At 38.9% G+C, this 20231-nt stretch overlaps 2 protein-coding genes across 2 annotated transcripts in view; both read left to right on the forward strand.

The window, feature by feature from the left end:
* Nucleotides 1–20231, forward strand: part of LOC125229479 (DNA-directed RNA polymerase II subunit RPB1-like) — an 80404-nt gene that overhangs the window by 51747 nt on the left and 8426 nt on the right. The window contains exon 2 of the mRNA XM_048134330.1: nt 18745–18867. Coding sequence (XP_047990287.1) covers nt 18745–18867 — 123 coding nt within the window. The remainder of the gene's footprint in view (nt 1–18744; nt 18868–20231) is intronic.
* LOC125229445 lies at nt 6757–9467 on the forward strand. The gene is made up of 2 exons (XM_048134286.1): nt 6757–9218; nt 9343–9467. Exons 1-2 carry the CDS (start codon nt 6757–6759, stop codon nt 9410–9412), a joined length of 2532 nt encoding a protein of 843 aa, XP_047990243.1. The 3' UTR covers nt 9413–9467.

Below are 20231 nucleotides of genomic sequence, written 5' to 3' on the forward strand. Positions count from 1 at the left end.
GGTATTGATACCTATGTAGTCCAATAGTGGAGTGTTCCGTAAATATTTTTACGTAAATATTATTTTGTGAAAGATTGTTTAAATCAATTTAGTAAGTAACTTCGCAATGAAAGATCACATTTATTCCTAATTGTTACATTGAAAGATATATTCAGGAAGTATAATAATCAATATCAGTGATTATTACCTCTTTGACTTGTAAATGAAACCAAGACATAATATCGGAACGTTACGCAGCTGACAACTGTCAGTGTCAGTATTCCGTCCATGTGAACGTAGTTTGTTGATAAATACGTTTTTCCAACCTGTTTTGCATCAAATAATAGTGAATTTTATGAATGAAGACGTGACTAAACATGTGATAAAGCTTCAAAGGTATTATTTGTCAAAATATCCAATGAAATCCCAAAGGAAATATGCACCAAAAAGTTAGTCAAGGAAAAGTTGATTCGCCGTAAGTTTTATATGTAATAACGAGTCAATTTCCTCGTCATAGACGCTTGTTCTGTTACAACTCGCCCCCGATTGGATTTCTTTTATAAAATACAAAGTGGTTTGTAAAAAAATCCAATCTCACTTAGCAAAAGAAGCAATAAAATTGAATAAAAGAATAAAAGAAAAATATCTCTAGATCAGTCGGAAATATCCCCCCATTTCTAATCGTGTGGTGTGTATTCCAATACTATGCAACTGCTAGCGACTCAGTTTTGAAATCAGCTCATCTGAATTTCGACAATGAACCATGATAACCCCTTTCTCAGAGTCCACGCATCGCCAGGGATATCAGGTTGTGAATCTGATAGGTCCTACTAACCCGTTCTTGCTAGCTCGTTCCCCGGTCGCGGCGAATATTCATTCCATCCACACTGTTGGACCGGAATAATTACCGTAGTAATTTCAACGAGTTCACAATAACTTCCCACGCAATTACGAAGAAACCTTTAGAGCTCTCATTATAAGTCCAGAGCCTTCAATCTCCATTGTCGGAACTCAAACCAATTCCTCTACCTAATCACTCCCAGCCACATGTTTTGGCGCATGTCTCATACTTGAATAAAATATATCGACTTAAAGTTTGCTGGGGTGTTTTTTTTTTTTATAAAACAAACCTTAAATGACATAGGCATGTACCTCAACTCGGTACCATATCATGATCAAATGAAGAAATGATTTGATGATACTAAACTTCACATCTTTGAACATATACGAGAGAAACAAATATTGATAAGAGCCTCGTTCTCACTAGACGATTTTGGCCCTTAATTATGTCGATTGTCAAATACATCCCATTCAAGATGAGGTGTGTGGTTTTCGTATGGGTCTTATTACCTTGTGTAGTAGTAGTCACAAAAAACTACCCTTTAAATGGGTCGAATCCATTGGATTTTAACCTAACCAATAAGAATTTTATGACTAATGTGTTCCCAAAATTCCCCCCTTGTTTGTTCCCGCAAATTCCGACCAAACTAGTTTTGACCACTTTGCAGCGCTGTCTGTCTGTATCAATCCACTCATTCCATAAAAGAAACATTCGAGACACACTTTCATATCTTACATCCGTCATATCCAGCCATTCAATCTATCAAACATACATCTATAAGCATTCATCACCTCTAACTTATACACATACACTCGTTCATTCCTCCTCAATTACGCTTTCATTCGATTGTTTACAGAAAGCCAACGCTTTTAAAAGTAATCAAAATAAATAATAAAAATGAAAATAAAATTACATAATAACTTCAAAAATTTACGTATCCCATTTTACCCCACTCTACCCTGACTCGAGGACAAAGAAAATTTCATTGTATTTATAAGAAGTCCTACATTCATCATTTATAAAGTAATAACTATTTAAAGTATTTGATTTTATAAAGTATTTACTAACCGCAAACCATTGGACAACATATGACACCTTGATCATAATCTCAGCTGCTACAAAATTGTATGACGATCAAGCATACCAACTTAAGAACAATGAAAATTTGAGTATTGTCGCCAATAGAACACCTTTTGGCGGAGATATATGTTATCTATGGTTAAATTATTTTCTCTAATCTATCTCATGTTTACCACTAAACCGCTTTGTCCGCAAAAAAAAAGGCAGATCTATTTATGTATGGACCATTTTAGCGCTATACTGCCTACAACATGAATCTGTAATAACTTAAAACAAATGTTTTCCATTTAATATTTCAAATGTGGTCCGAAGAATAAACTTTCAGATCAATGTAAAATATGTTTGTGTCACTAAGTGAGTTTTAATTTTTATAACCTATAAATTCGTTAGGAAATCATGCGAAAACGCGTTATTTTAATTCATTGCAATAAGTGTTAAGTGTGCAGTAGACTTAGTGAAATCTAGCCTAGTGCAATGGACGTAAATAAACTGGATATTTAACTTTACAGCAAAGGTAAGCTTTTGTTTTTACTCTTCAATCTGTCATGAAACACGAAACTCCTAAACACACCTCGTTTAAAGAGTAAACATCAAAAATATATCTTCGATTAATTTACTTGACCTAGGTCTCCTAACTGTACTTGGAACTTGTAATGTTGTTTCCGTTCCAACCAATAAAATTTCTCAAGCTTATGGATTATGGAAAGCAATATTTGTAGGACCTCAAATGAATGTCATGGCATTTAAAAATAGGCATTGAAACTTGTCCAAACTTTAATTTTGTATTTTTGTATACTTAAATAAAATTATGTAGACTAAAAATCCAGACTTAGCATAAATTTTGTTTGTGTTACAATGAGTTTAAATAGTGTATGTATCAATTTTCAGTATATGAAATGGATTATCATCATTGAAGAACATCAACCAGCTGTCGGCGATGTGCAGGTGGACTGAGGAATTTTCCGGTGTGTCTTTTTATGGACTGTACCCCATTTTAGCACTATCCTCAAGTAAGTACAAAAAATCATTGCCACTAAAAAGCTACCTTTTAAACTTAATTAACTTTACTTAGTGAGTAAAACGACTCGGCAGGAAATTTTACATTACTTAGAAAAATGGATATGGTTCTTCTTTTTTTTTTCTTAACCATGAATGGCCTAGATAAATATAAACAATCTTAATGATACGTATTTATAAATAAGATTCCTTAAACATACATACACCCTATTATAACTAATCTTTTCATATATACAATTTCAGGTTTTACCCGAGAGGCCACGCTTCAGGTTGGACCGTCTTCCATATATCTACTGACTTCATATAAACGAAAGGTACTTTTATTTTTTTATAATAGCTCATACTAATTATTAAATTTAAAAGTTAATAGCTCATGGCATTAATATTATATTTAGATAATTTAGGCGAAGTATAGCGATGGCAATAAGCGATGAAGTGAAAATTGAACTTAAATTAATTTATCTTAATTTTATTGGCTAAGCAAACTTATTACTAACTCATTTATGTCCTAGCTCATGTAGATATGAACTGCACGGCAGAGGTTCTCAAACTTTTTTATTTTTAATTTTTCCTTTTTTGTAATTTTGTTCTATGCTTTGTCTTTTCTGGCAAATTATTTCTCATGGGCATGTCTTAGTTCCAAAAACAAGCGACGCGCCCCCATGACCAAACAAATGAAATAATATTGACCCTATTCGGCAGATCCCAACTCTAAAACTAAACCCTTTTCTTACTCTATCTATAATATATGAAAATTTCTAATGTCTGACTATTTCCTTTCAGTGTACTAAGGACTCACTAATCTGCACTACCAGTAACAAAGTAATCCGACAATCAGACTGGACCCGGTCATGTTAGGTAAGTTTATATACCTACTGCGTACCACATACTACATACTATTTCTGAACCTCAGTAAAATATGGTTTTATAATAATGATGGTACTTAGTATCTATGCCTACTTAGTTGGGATATTACACATTTTAATCAATTTTCACGAAATTAAGCAATTGTGACAATGATCAAGCAGTGGTGGAGTTAGGGTAGGGCGCGGTAGAACGACCTCCCAGATGCTGGTAATGCTAATATCGACACTGCTAATCAAAGAATCCTAGACGTTTCGTAGGAAATCTGGTGACGATTGTGTAGCTATTTAACATAACTAATAAAATATGTATGTTGGCATATGCCTGATCCATGAAATATTGCGACAGTCTAAGATTCCGTATAAAAGCTGTGTACACAATCTAAGTGAGATAACATGTCAGATGTACCTGTTAAAAATCGTGTTCATACAACATACTCGTTTGTACTACAGTATAAATACCTGTAGAAAATTGAAATTTGTACGATGCATTTCATTTATCGAAATAATTGGCAGATATAGGCTACGGTGACCGCTCACCGTCAAGCGGGATATATGCCTGTTTACCAAAGATGTAGTATGAAAATGTATGACAACTTATAAGTTAATGAACTTAAATTAGTCCTAAAATGATTAATACCTATATCCTAACAGACAGACATTTGTTCTCATAGTGAAAATATTCAGTATAAAGATTTTGTCAATTTATTGTATGATGTATGAAATCCTGTGAGACAATACATAGATTATAGAGTGACAACTAAAATGCAAACACCGCATCCATCGAAGGATGTACTTGTCATAATACCACATGCGTGTAGCTATTCAGCATTCATAGAAAAATGGCGGGACGCCCCATATAATATTGTACTTCAGCGCGACAATAAATGATCGCGCCCCCATAAACATTAGACTAGAGCCTATCTTCTTGTATTACTAGGTCTTAAATCTAGGGCTTAGGTACCCTGGATTATTTTAGGAAAATAACCTTACATCTAGACTGTAGTTATCCTGCCTATGAATGAAATTCTGTATGTGACGTCACGGACGGTAACATACGCTGACACGCTCGCGGTACTTCCATTCGTTTAAAATAGTTATCACAATATTTACATGAATCTGTTGTTATCGGTGTGGTTGCTGGCGCTCGACTGACCTGTGCGAGTGTGCGCAGCCCGCTCGGATCTGTGATAGTGCGTTTGATAACGTTCTTGTTATTGGATATTACAAGTGAATTTTTGTTTCTGGTGGGTAGAAAAATAATAACATTTTTAGCTGTTTTCTTTACTTTGGACTTTTAAAATTCTTAAATAATTACAACGATTTGGATTCGATTATATGAACAATTTAAAGTACATCCACAATTCGATAGTTTTAATATTCTACAAAAAGACATTTGTTTTTGGCATAGGCGCCATCTAGTACCACCCGTGGGAACTTTTAAGTTATCAAGTAGAGACGGTCAGCCAGCGAGATGGTTAATGTCTGCGCGGCCGCTTGTGGAAAACCAATTGGGTCGACAGGGGTCGCAAAATGCGCATGCGGAAAATTTTTCCACAAGGGCTGCGTAAACATGGGACCGAACGCTCGTGTCCCTGCCACTTGGGCGTGCCCGTCGTGCAGGGCGGCGACTCCTCGCCGCGACAACTCAGACGATACGCCGGTGAAACCCAGTGGGGCAGGCGAGGAAGACGCGCCGCTCGATCAGCAGCTGGACATTGCCGAGCAGCTACGCCTGCTTCACCTGGACTTTGGCTCAGTGCGTGAGGAGGTCGCGGGCTTGCGACGTGAGGTGGCGCAGATGAACGTGCTCCTCGGTAGTCTCTCTGGCCGTTTGGGTGTCCTGGAGGAGAAAGTGCGACGCCTGGAAGAGCGGCCCGACCCCGCAGAAAGAGAGCTGGACGGTAGTTCGGCGACGGGAGCTGCGGTGGAGCTGCAACAGACGGTAGCGCGCCTTCAGCTGGAGCTGAATGATCGCGACCAGGACGCGTTGCTGTCCGACCTCGACATCGGCCATATACCGGAGACTAAGGGGGAGAACGTCGTGCACACAGTGACCGTTCTCGCTGCCAAACTTGGGGTAACCCTCGATCAGCGCGACGTGGTGTTCGCTGAGCGAGTGGGCGCAGTTGACCGGGGCGGAGAGGGTGCCGATGGTGGGGTCGGGGGCCGACCGCGCCGCGTCGTCGTTAGGCTGGCGCGGCGACATCTGCGCGACGAGCTCCTGCAGGCCGCGCGTGTCCGTCGGAATTTCACTTTCACCGACGAGAACCTGCAGGGTCCTCCGCGTAGAGTGTTCATCAACGAGCGCCTTACGCGCTCGAATCGCCTCCTGTTCCATAGAGTCCGCGAAATATGCAAACAACAGCAGTGGAGGTTTTCGTGGACAAAACGTGGCCGTATATATGCCCGTCAAGGCGAGGGCAAGCCGGCCGTCTCCATACGCACAGATGCGGACATTGAACGTGTTTTTGGGGCAAACTCCGTTTGAGGGGCGGGTGGTTTTATGTTGTACCGTCTCGGTCTGTATTATTTTGCGGTGGCACTGCGAAACTTGTCCGTGCGTTTTAGGTAATAGTTCTACTAAGTACCAATGTTCCACGTTTTTATGTCTAAACTGCAAGTATTTTTATCTCTGTTGGTATGTATGTGTCAGGAGTGCTGGTCTAAGGTATAAAAGTAAATAAAACGCTAAAAATTGGTTTGTACAATGCGGGTTCTCTTGGTACAAAACATGATGATTTCATAGCGGCTACTACTCGGCAGGATGTTGATGTATTGGCGATCAACGAGTCGTGGCTTAGGGCGGGTGAAGAAGGGCGGGCGCCGACGCTCCCTGGATACAGTTTCCGGCATATACCTAGACCGCAAGGCGACCGAACACGCGGAGGGGGCGTTGGCTTTTATATTAAGCGAAGTATTAATGCTCGAACTTGGCGTCATCCTGTGGCCCCGCTGCATAAACTGGTAGAGCAGATGTGGGTCACGTTTACTCTCAATGGCAAGAAACTAGTAATTGGGACGGCATACCGACCACCTTGGATGGACCTACAATTGTTTCTAGATGCTGTAAGTGACTCGATAAGTTCAATTCGCAGCTACGATAATATAGTTATACTGGGTGACTTTAATGTAAATCTACTGAACATTCCTAACACAAAGGTCACTCAATTCAATAATTTTGTGCTTAGTTTTGGATTATTTCAGCTAGTTTCAGATCCTACTCATTTTACCGACACCAGCCAGACACTGATTGATGTTGTTTGTTCAGACATGCAGGCTACTAACACCACTATTGATCATGTAGGTTCCCTGTATGGCCACTGCCTTGTTGTTTGCAATTTCTGTGTAAAGCGTGAAAAATCTAAGCCCTGTCACATCACCTACAGGCCTCTTAAAGAAATCTGTGACAAAGTTTTGGATGCGGACATGCGGGAAGTGGATTGGGACTCTATATCAAATAAAGGTAATATCAATGACATTGTGACCGCATTCAATCAACGAGTACTCAATATATTTGATACACATGCTCCTATAAAGACATCCTTAGTTAAAATAAAATCATATCCGTGGATCACTGATACTGTTAAGTTAATGATGCGGCTGCGTGATAATGCTGCATCAGACTTCCACAGGAACCAAAGTGAAGTAAAAAAAAAATATTATAAGGACCTTAAAACAGTTGTAAACAAGGCAATTTATTTTGAGAAGGTAGCTTATTTTGAACAAAATATAAACAACAAAATTAATGACCCAAAAATATTGTGGAAAAACCTGAAGTCTAATATATTGCCAAGTAAGACTAATGAATTGCCAACACATTTCAATAATCCATGTACCATAAACAAACACTTTCTAGATCTACCAGGGACATCAGGTGTAACTCTATCACAGCTAACTTATTTTGAGTTCCATAGGTTTGGTGATTCTGTTTTTAGTCTGAACACAATTAACTCTAATGAAACAATGAAAATAATTAGAGGTTTAAAATCTAATGCAGAGGGTGCTGATGGGATAAATTTAAATATGATTATTTTAACACTGCCTTATACAATTAATATTATTACTTATTTAATTAATTTATCTATAGTTTCATCGACTTTCCCCGATATATGGAAGTTAGCAATTGTTAATCCCCTGCCTAAAGTTTCTAACCCATCTGTAATAAAAGACCTCAGGCCAATTAGCATACTACCTTGTCTATCGAAAATAATAGAGAAAGCTGTCTGTGCACAGTTAACCACCTACCTCGAAATGAACAACATTTTGCCTGATGTCCAATCTGGTTTTCGGAAAGGTCGTAGCACGACCACTGCTTTACTCGATGTTACTGACAACATTTTGGATGCGCAAGATAAGGGCATGTGCACTGTTTTGGTACTTCTTGATTTCTCTAGGGCCTTCGATTGTTTAAATATAAACCTACTTTTATCTAAGTTAACCTATTATGGCTTTGACCAGAAAACTATTAGGTGGTTCGAAAGTTACCTAAGCAATCGATCACAGATAGTTAAGGTACGACTTAGTAATGGTTCGTCACTTGTTTCTGAAAAGGTCGAGCTTACCAGAGGTGTCCCGCAAGGATCGGTGATAGGCCCGCTCCTTTTTATACTTTACTCTGCAGATATTAGATCTCACATTTTGCACTGTAAATATCACATCTACGCAGATGACATACAGGTCTACATATCATGTAAACCAGCGGAAATTAACACTGCCATAGAGAAACTCAATCAAGATCTCACAAGAATAGCCACTTGGGCATCAGCTAATTGTCTGCTGCTAAACCCAAGTAAGACTAAGTACCTTGTTTTTGGCAGCAAGCAGCGGCTGGCCAGTGTCGGTACTACAGTGGATGTTATGCTGATGAATGAACCAGTTGAGAGGGTATGTGAAGCACGAAACTTAGGTCTTTTGATGGATTGCGAACTTCGTTTTGAGAAGCATACCGCAGAAGCTGTAAGAAGTTGCTTCTACAAGCTTAAGGTGCTATATAAAATTCGGCCGTATCTTAGCGAAACTCTGCGCATCCGACTGATCGAGTCACTTGTCCTATCCAAACTTAACTATATGGATGTAGTAACTGGGCCTAGGCTTCTTGCTAAAACTAAGAAACTCATACAGCGTGTTCAGAATGCCTGTGCTCGTTTTTGTTTCAATATTCCATTGAGAGCCCACGTGACTCCCTTCCTTAATCAGCATAAAATTCTTAAAATGTTGCATCGTCGTAAGCTTCATTTGGCTTGTCTACTCTTCGGAGTCTTGAAGTACAAATCGCCTGCATATCTTTATAATAAGCTATCTTGTATTAAGCTTCGCGACCGCCGTCAATGTGGGATCCATTTGCTGACGCCACGCCACGCGTCGGCAGCTTTCCGAGGAAGTTATAAATATCAAAGTTCAAAATGCTGGAATAACATCCCTCCGCCCTTGAAGAACCTGCAAAGTATTCATAGTTTTAAAATAAAATTAAACAATACCTATTCAGCCACCAACTTAACCAGGAAACCTGCATACATGACACAAGCTGCCTGTAGTTCTTAATCTCATATTTTTACTTACCACCTGGGTCACGTTCCCTTGCAGATTGCACATAAAAATATTATCCTTGCCTTTTTATGAGCCATCGTAGTCAAATATGTAGTTTGGTATGTAATCTGATATAAATATCGATGTTCATTTCATCAAATTATTTTATTGTTTGTCACTGTCAGTTTAGTACACTTAGCTACCGCAGACCGCAATATGGCGCTGGTTGGCAAGCTTAATGCACGGCCAAGCGGTGTCCGACCCTTTAAAACGGTACGATACTGTTGACTTACCCAGATAACCAAACATTGTAAATAATTCGTTCAGTAGTAGTTATAGTTTTTAAAAAAGCATGTAATATCTTTCTTTTTTGTGTGTAATATGTTGTTTTCTATAATTTTGTTCATGTTACCTGTCGTGATTGTTTTTCACCGAATGGTTTAACCGGAAGATCAGCGCTGGAAGTCGCCAGCAATATGCTGAGGTTAAACCATTTCGTGGCACCTTCTCGTTTTTATGTGTTCCTATTTGTAATATTTTTCTCTTTTGTGTGTTTACGAATAAAATTTATTCTATTCTATTCTATTCCCGGCGTAAGGCTACTTTCTATTATTTATTTGTAAACCTTGGTATCCAAGATGTGTTCTATAGAGCACATCTTAGATCCTGGTCACGGCACCAAATGTAACTAAATCTCCGCTCACCTTACTTATTTACTTACTTGACTAACCATTAGTATAACTAACCCCCCTTTAAATATACCCCGTAAATTTGGCCTTGTGATCGTCTAGCGTGAATAAGTAGAACCCTTCGAAGTGAACCGCGATAACCTAGAACCTTTAATGAGTATCAGCTGTATTTTTGACTAATATTTAAAATTTTATTTATTTATATTTTAAAGAAGAATAAAGGTTATTGTAGCATAATAATATAGTGTTATAGAAGAGTATTTTATCAGATTTAGGCCTAGAAAGTTATATGTGAGAAAATTAATGACCTAATGAAGAGAATTTTTAGAATAGAAGTTAGTGAGTGAAACATACATGAAATAAATATTAAAAAATATTTTGGTAATCATCCGCTACGCCTTATTAGTGGTCCCGGCTTGGGCAAGGGCTTGCGATACGGTATGGGACCCCTGACCTGATCAAACCACTTTATCAGGATCCTAAGCAAGTAAGCCTGAAGGGCTATCTATCTAAAAACTAACCCCCTTTTTGTTTTGTTTCTTTTTCCCTAGCTAAACCCCCCTTTTCCCCAATACTGCTAATAGACCATAACTTCTCGATCTTTCTAATGTTTTAACGAAACACCGAGTAGTCGCTAACTTTTATGAAAACTAAGTAAGTCAACTAACTCTTCTAAGCTTTTGACTTTCCATCAGTGGACGGCGCTCGCATGCCACTGGACCCTATAACAAACAAATCCTTTTATTCCAAAGACAGTTTGTTTCCCTAGCCAATTTGATAGAATTTACCTTGAATAACCAGTTAGCAACACTTAGCGTTCCGCAGCTACACCGAAAAATCAGAAATTGCTGCCACAATTATTAATTTCACTCAAATAAACTAAGTAATAAGAGTTTTTATAAATTACCAGTTTTACCACATATTTTAAGATAGTAAACACCACATTTAAAGTCCATTAAAACCATAATAGTAGTAGTTAAATTATTTCTCCACAATACACCTTGACCAATTATAATTTAAGACCAATCATAATAGAACTCTACTTTCATAGAAATAGTGTGTGACTCTACCCTAATCCTATTGTTTTTCCTACTCTAACATATCTGAAACACAGACCCTCACTTACCATAGATCTTGTGTTCAGAATATGTACAAGTGTATCCCTACTAGAACTGTACAGTTCAGCCAGCGAAGCTGAGATAGGCAACCTATAGGCTTGTGTTCTGATCCCCCCCTCTGCTCTTGCCCGCGGGCTAGGGTAGCAGAGAGTAGATCGCCCTATCCGTGTATATATCCAGTATTCTAGGACACACCAGTACCAGCCACATGGGAAACCCAGCTGCGATCAAACTTTACTTAGATGTGGATCGATCACAACCAAAATCCCCAGCGACCAACGCCAGCATGGACCAGAGCACCGAGTAAATAAATATAAATATATATAGGACCCCAGCCTCAAATACTGCCGACTTCAGTGAGCAAGGATTACTCCTAATGTCTTTCGTCAATCGTGAAAGTCCTCACTTCCATCTAACAGTTGGACTCTTTGAGACCGGTGAGAAAGTACGCCTTTTGTAAGTAAATAAAGACGCCCAAGCCCTCCACTTGGAACAAAAAGACTCCTAAACGCCTTATGTTTAACAGCCGCAAGGTATAAAGCGCTTAGCCGGACAACAGTCTGTCACAAACAATGATCTGGCTTATACACATACATACATACATACAATCACGCCTGTTTCCCAGAGGGGTAGGCAGAGATCACGGATTTCCATTTACTACGATCCTGACAAACCACTTTCGCTTCACACACTTTCATAACATTTCTCATACACGCTCGTCGGTTTCGAGTACTTCTGACCTGGCCTCTTTGCAATATTTCCCCGATTTGATCAAGAAAAGTTCGCCTAGGTCTTCCTCTACCAACTGACCCTTCCACTCCTTTTTCATATACTTTCTTCGTTAATCTCCTCTCATCCATCCTCTCTACATGCCCAAACCACCTTAACATACCCATCTCAATCTTTGTCACCACATCTACATCCACTCCACACTTCTCTCTTATCACGCTATTTCTGATCCTATCACTCAACTTTACACCAGCCATGCTTCTTAACGCTCTCATTTCTACGGCATTCACTTGACTTTGAAGTCTTTTCTCCCACACCCAACTTTCACTACCATACATAAGTGTAGGCACCAAAACTCCTCTATGCACCGCCAGACGTGCTTTTTGCGATACTTTCTGGCTGCCCATAAAAGCGTTTAGTGCTCCATTCACTATATTCCCAGCATTCACTCTCCTTTCAATATCTTTTCCATGTTTACCGTCCCTTGTAAACAACGTTCCCAAATACACAAACTCTTTCACTTGTTCCAAACTTTCATTATCGATCTCAATTTCGCAATCTGTCATAATCTCATCTCTTTCAAATACCATTACTTTCGTCTTACTGACATTCATTCTCATTCCTTTCCTCTCGAAGGATGCATGCACTCTTGTTACCATCAGTTGTAACTCCTCGGCCGACGACGCAAGTAATACTAGGTCATCGGCATATAGGAGACATTTGACCAGTAACCCTTCCATTCTCAACCCACAATCATAATCTTTCAGATCTTGCAAACAACTATCCATGAATAAATTAAACAGCCACGGCGACGCTACACATCCCTGTCTAACACCCTTTTCGATGCTAAACCACTCAGTGTATGACCCGTTTATTCTCACGCAAGCACTGGAATCCTCATAAAGAGATTTCAGTGCTTGAACGAGTTGACTGCCTACTCCATACATGGACACTACCGACCACAATTCATTCCTCATCACTCTATCATACGCCTTTTCCAAGTCCACGAAAGCGCAATAGACCTTTTGACCTTTGGCCAAAAACTTTTCGGCTATGCATCGTAAGGAAAAGACTTGATCCGAACATCCCATACCCTTTCTAAATCCCGCCTGTGCATCCCACACTTTCTCGTCGGTTACTCTCACTACTCTCTCAATCAACACTTTCGCATACAGTTTTCCGACGATGCTGAGTAAGCTAATGCCCCTGTAGTTTTTGCAGTCCAGTCGTGAGCCTTTTCCCTTGTAAAGAGGAACGATGACGGCCTTGCACCAGTCCTTAGGTACCCGGCCGGTACTGAAGCACAAATTGAAAAGGCGATACAACTGACTCGCTACAATGCCCTGTCCAGCCTTCAGCATCTCGGCGGAGACCTTGTCATATCCTGCAGCCTTACCTGATTTCATACCTTTCAATGCTTTCACAATCTCATCCATGCTAATTTCATCCATTGATAAGTTTCCATTCAAACCTGAGGTTAGCATATTTGCTTCCTCCCTTTCAAACAAGCTTTCAAAATACTCCTGCCATCTCTTTAGAATACATTCTTCCCCATTCAGCAAACTTCCATCTGGCTTATAACTTTCACAAAATAACCCCATAGAAAATTACTAAATTCAATTTTACTGACCAACTAAACAAACGAATGAAGTTTCCTTTACGTGCTATAATCTAAGCTTAGTTTTGCAAGAATTTCTCCCTACAAAACCAAACACAGACTTATCTCCAAGCACCAGCCATACATCGACCCAGTCTTTGTATTGCTTGACGGCACTCACGAAACAAAGCACAGAAAACTTCACTATACACATCAATTTAAATGTAACACTACACTATAAATAGAACACTAAAATACCCCACAACTGACGGTAAAGCAATTCCACCACAGGTCTAGGTTCAACTGTACGACGATATTGTCCCCGCACAATCAAACAGAGACACAATTTCAAAGTTTTACGATCACTTAGAATAATTTCCAAGTAAAAACAAACAGAGAAATAATAGCAGAACAACTTCACTCACCAGTATAACACACGAAAGCCAGAGACACTGTTAGTCTTGTAGATATTTTAAGAATGACGCGCGTCGGCTCGCTCCGACCCTTTTATAGATCTTAATCGTGACATACCGTCGACTATCGACGTACCATCGACATACCGTCGACTATCGACACAGTATCGACACACAATCGACATAACATCGACATACTATCGACATACCATCGACTATCGACACAATATCGACATAACATCGACATACTATCGACTATCGACACAATATCGACATAACATCGACATACTATCGATTATCGACACAGTATCGACATAACATCGACATAACATCGACACAACATCGACTATCGACACAGTATCGACATAACATCGACATACTATCGACACAACATCGACATAACATCGACATACTATCGACTATCGACACAGCATCGACATAACATCGACATAACATCGACACAACATCGACTATCGACACAGTATCGACATAACATCGACAGAAAGCCATTAACTTGCGCACATAAGAAAAAGATCACAAGTGCTTTGTTTACACTCATACGCTCTACGCAATAAAGTTCACGATCATCACGCGGATGTTTGCTTATTAACACGTGCAGATTGCAGCTGTTTTAGAGAGAGACAGAGCTATTGGTATTGATACCTATGTAGTCCAATAGTGGAGTGTTCCGTAAATATTTTTACGTAAATATTATTTTGTGAAAGATTGTTTAAATCAATTTAGTAAGTAACTTCGCAATGAAAGATCACATTTATTCCTAATTGTTACATTGAAAGATATATTCAGGAAGTATAATAATCAATATCAGTGATTATTACCTCTTTGACTTGTAAATGAAACCAAGACATAATATCGGAACGTTACGCAGCTGACAACTGTCAGTGTCAGTATTCCGTCCATGTGAACGTAGTTTGTTGATAAATACGTTTTTCCAACCTGTTTTGCATCAAATAATAGTGAATTTTATGAATGAAGACGTGACTAAACATGTGATAAAGCTTCAAAGGTATTATTTGTCAAAATATCCAATGAAATCCCAAAGGAAATATGCACCAAAAAGTTAGTCAAGGAAAAGTTGATTCGCCGTAAGTTTTATATGTAATAACGAGTCAATTTCCTCGTCATAGACGCTTGTTCTGTTACATATTGCCGCCGGGCAGTTTTAAAACGATTTTAATGAAAGCGTCCGGCCCAACGAATTGCAATTCACGTTACGCGTCTCATCTTACAATTTGTAGATGCAGATATACTCGTAAGATAATAGATTGGAACTTATTGGGTTGGCAAGTACTTAAATCATTTACCACCTATACGACTATTTTTATTTCAAGTTTAGATTTTAAATGAGGCGTAGGGTTAGAGCCGGCGTAGTTTTATTTGACGTTCATAAGCGCATTGTAATATGCCTACTTGGAAAATAAATAATATTTCATTTATTTCATTTCATAAATGGAAAGTATATTTAAGTGGTAAGATAGGAAAGGTAACGTGCCTCCTGCCCCGAGTCCCTTTAAAAATTAGGTGGATTTGCTAAGATAAATATGTACTTTAGAATTACGTGGACAATTAGCGGGACAATGGGATGGTATATTTTTACATCAATTTGATGATAATAACATTAATAGCTAGCAAAAAAATTAAACAACAAACAACAGCGGAGACTCGGAACTCTCGGAAGGTTATAGATATCACATTATGCAAAGAAGACCATATTAAATGACCGACGCATCATTACATAATGCTTAAGTTGAACGGCCGGCATGTGACCTCCTGACCATGAAACTCGTCCATTTATTGCTTCTACTTATTTATTTATCTCTACGTATGATGATCGCCGTTTAATGAGAAGAGCGGCCGCGCGTGGGTAAGGGTAACATTGGTTCGTAAATTCATAATAATGATGTGTACTGTAGGATACTTGTTTCGCCTCATAGTAGGTAGTAATAATATCTGGGGGCACGGTAGTGCCAATATTTATTTCTAATAATGCTTAGGTAATGTGATCCTACAATTTCTTGGATACGTATGGACTTTTTATGAAAAACAGAATTAGGAGGGCGATTTTTGAATCTCGCATACGGGATTTTGTCACTAAAATACCGGTTGAAAACGGTGACTTGCTTATTATTTTCAGTGACAATTTTCTGAATTCGAACGCGTGAGACTCAAAAATCGGCCCCCAGTAGCGTCAAGGGCAAAAAACTTTAATTTAGGTATATACCTACGGGTCCTACGGTGTAAAATGCCTACTTAGCTTTTGGGAATGGTTTAGGGGCATATTTGGCATCATGTTCTGATAAGAAATAACAAAAAATAAAACCGCCTTCAAAAAAAGTGCGTTACAAAACACGGAGAAACTAAAAAGCAAAAAATAATAAACCTTTGAATTCAGATTTCTTATCGTATTGCAATAATCTAAACATCCAAATTATAAACAAATCCATTATTTTTGTAGTCGGTACCAGACCTGTTCGTCGCCTTGCTATTGCCTGTTTGCCCCACCCAACCATACGCAGGCTGGCACCGACTCCAAAAATAATTGATTTGTTTATAATTTGGATGTTTAGATTATTGCAATACGATAAGAAATCTGAATTCAAAGGTTTATTATTTTTTGCTTTTTAGTTTCTCCGTGTTTTGTAACGCACTTTTTTTGAAGGCGGTTTTATTTTTTGTTAAAAAGTTAATTTATTTGTTGATTTTTAGTGATTCCTATTGATATTATATGTATCAGTCCGAATATATGTACACTAGTGAAAGAATTATCCTTTAACTCCTAACCATTGAGGAGTTGACCTTCCATCATCAGCTCAGCCACATAAAATTATTACCATCAGGCGTAAATACTGGTTTACCTTTGAAAAATACACTAAAAACATTACATGTGCCTATAACATTTGAAGAGTTCCCTCGATTTCTCCAGGATCCCATCATCAGACCCTGACTTGGTGCCAATGGGACCATCTCGGGGTTATACCCGTTCGATCAAAAAAAAAAGTTTGAAAATCGGTCCACAATTCTCGGAGATATCGAGGAACATACATACAAAAAAAAAAAAAAACATTCAGTCGAATTGAGAACCTCCTCCTTTTTTGAAGTCGGTTAAAAAGTAGAATGAGCATTCATGAAATAAAACTATGGAAACGGATTCAATTTTAAATTCATTATACGCGATTTAATACGTTAATAAATTTATAATATTGGTATGCATGATTTTATTATCGTTTTAGGGATTGACATATTTTGGTCTGCCGTCATTTAAGCAAAACTACTTATATTTATTTAATACCCGAACTTTACCGTAACCGTTAACATAAGCACGGGAAGCATGGTCGTGCGATAGACGATAAAATATCAGGCCATCCCTATCGCACTTACAAATAGTGCGATAGGGACGGCCTGCTATTTTATCGTCTATCGCGCGACCATGCTTCCCGTGCTGGACCATATACTTAGGTAAACGCAGGCTTGGTTTCCGCAACTCGATATCATCATTTTGCGCCTATTTTGCGTGATGGGTTGCGGCACTATTCCTGCCAACCCAACTTTACCAGAAAGCCTAGCAGGGGGCCGATTTTTGAGTCTCACTGTCACTAAAATACCGGTTGAAAACGGTGAATTGCCTATTATTTTCAGTGACAATTTTCTGAATTCGAACGCCGTGAGACTCAAAAATCGGCCCCCAGATCCTAAATATGTTGCCGACGACTTTTGGGAGACATCCCGGCTACCCGAGGTGTAGTGCCCGGTATTCTGCCACCCCTGGGCATTCGAGAATGACGTGAGCGGCTTCCTTATCCGGACCGTAAAAGTTCACCAAATGTGAACTACATCTGATAAGTTCAAGAGCCGCGGTCGCCGCGAGCTCTAATGTAATGTAATAATCGGGTAGGTAATCAGTAATCAGTAATCAGTAATCAGTAATTCTTTATTGCTATCATAGGTACATAAGTTGGTACATTTCAGTAGGTATAGCACAGCTATGAACCCTGTAAGGGCACTGCAAATATAGTTCTTAATAACTAAAAATAAATAAAACCTAATCGGCTGCTCAAGGGCGGCGTTCATGTTTTCGTGGTTTCATTCTGATTGGCTAATTTTGAGAGCGCAAATGAGTTTCTTGATTGTTATGCTAGTAATAGGTCAATGGGAGATGTTATGTTCTTAAGTCTGTCTTTATATATACAAAAAATAAGTTAATATTAACCTTTTTCGTTTGCTATTAAAATAATTATATTATATACATAAATAAAATAAAAGATTAAATGTTCATTGCGATATACGTACATAATTGTTTAAGTGTAAATATAACTTGATCTATCGTAACTCGTTTGAACTTTGTAAATTAAGTAAATAATAAAATAACTAAAGTTATTATTGAAATTTCGGGCAAACCAATAAAAAGTGTGAAATTTGTGGAAAATATCAACTTGTGGCTTATTTTTGGCGGCTGATTGATACTACGGGGGACAAGAGAGCTGGCCCCGTAGCCGAATGGCATTTCTCCGACGCCAAACGAAAGCGATACGCCGCTGGCTCTGTCGCGCCAATACGCAAGCGCGATAGAGATAGATATCTACTAGCGCTTCGTTTCGTGAGCGTTTCGTGAGCGATTGTGCCATTCGGCTAGCCACCCTGGCAGTTTCCTCGCTCAACGTATAAGCATTGCGATATTTGCGATTCAGCGAGGAAATGCTGCCAGCATTTTAGGCATTATGGCTCAGGGCCCTCTTTAAATAGATTTAGATTTTTAGTTTTTTTTAAGTGCCTAGTTTATAAAATTTATTGTATGAAAATTCATTAGTGTTATAAATAAATTTTAAACTTACAAAATAAGTTGTGTTAAAATGCTCTATCTCTGTTTCCAGGTTGTATGTTTGCTCGTAGCGTCGGGCCTGGCGGCGGGAGCGCGGCCGCGCCCTCGCCTGCACGTGCAGCCCCAGGAGTACGAGTACGAGCCGCAGGCGCAGGAGCGAGCCTCCAACGATCAGGTCACTATACTACAATACTTATTAAGTTGAAACTTAAAAGTGCAACATATTACCAGTTCGCCGGACGACATCAGTCTTTCAGTTATTCTGCACTGTCATCTTTTGCGATGAACTGAAAGGAAAATAATTTTTAAGAAAAAAAAACCGCCTTCCTTTGGGGTTCTGGTGATAAATACTTTCAAATGTTGGATTATGTTATCAATTCGTCTGTATATTTTTTAATGTTTGTTATTTGATATCTCCGTCATTTCTGAACCAATTTTGAAATCTGGATGATTCTGAAGTACTTGCAGATGAGAATGATTATCAGAACGGAACTCTAACCAGGGGCGGCTCACTCTTCATCAGCAGTTCCACTGCACCAAATGTCACTGTTCTGGACGTAAGTGCATGCTGTTCTTATAAAAATACCAAAGTCACTATAAGTGTGCCGTTCAGATTTGAGGAGTTCCGTTCTGACCATCATCAGCAATTCCACTGCACCAAATATCACTGTTCTGGACGTAAGTGCATGCTGTTCTTATAAAAATACCAAAGTCACTATAAGTGTGCCGTTCAGATTTGAGGAGTTCCATTCTGACCATCATCAGGAGTTCCACTGCACCAAATGTCACTGTTCTGGACGTAAGTGCATGCTGTTCTTATAAAAATACCAAAGTCACTATAAGTGTGCCGTTCAGATTTGAGGAGTTCCGTTCTGACCATCATCAGCAATTCCACTGCACCAAATATCACTGTTCTGGACGTAAGTGCATGCTGTTCTTATAAAAATACCAAAGTCACTATAAGTGTGCCGTTCAGATTTGAGGAGTTCCATTCTGACCATCATCAGGAGTTCCACTGCACCAAATGTCACTGTTCCGTACGTAAATGCATGCTGTTCCTTTAAAAACACAAAAATCACCATATGTATGACTTTCAGATTTGAGGAGTTCCCTCGATTTCTCCAGGATCCCATCATCAGAACTGGGTTCTGAGAAAAATGGGACCAATCTGTATGCATATACATTCAATCAAAAAAAAATTTCAAAATCGGTCTAGTAACGACGGAGATATCGAGGAACAAACATTAAAAAAAAAAAAAAAAAACATACAGACGACTTGATAACCCCTTCCTTTGAGATTTGGAAGGCGGTTAAAAAAAACAGAAGGGCAACAGTGGCAAATGGAAACATAGACAATGTGATCAATCATGCACACTCCGTAGCGTGTCGTAGTCAGCTATATCACTCTTAAGTAGGTACTGGTGGTCACCGAACCACTGCACCAGGCGGGCTTACGCTCGGTACGATTACTGTCGTTTTACTACTGCAATACTGAACCAAACAGAGTCAAAACCAGATACGAATATCATAGGTACAGTC

Source organism: Leguminivora glycinivorella, chromosome 1 (assembly GCF_023078275.1).
Source record: "Leguminivora glycinivorella isolate SPB_JAAS2020 chromosome 1, LegGlyc_1.1, whole genome shotgun sequence".
Lineage (NCBI taxonomy): Eukaryota > Metazoa > Arthropoda > Insecta > Lepidoptera > Tortricidae > Leguminivora > Leguminivora glycinivorella.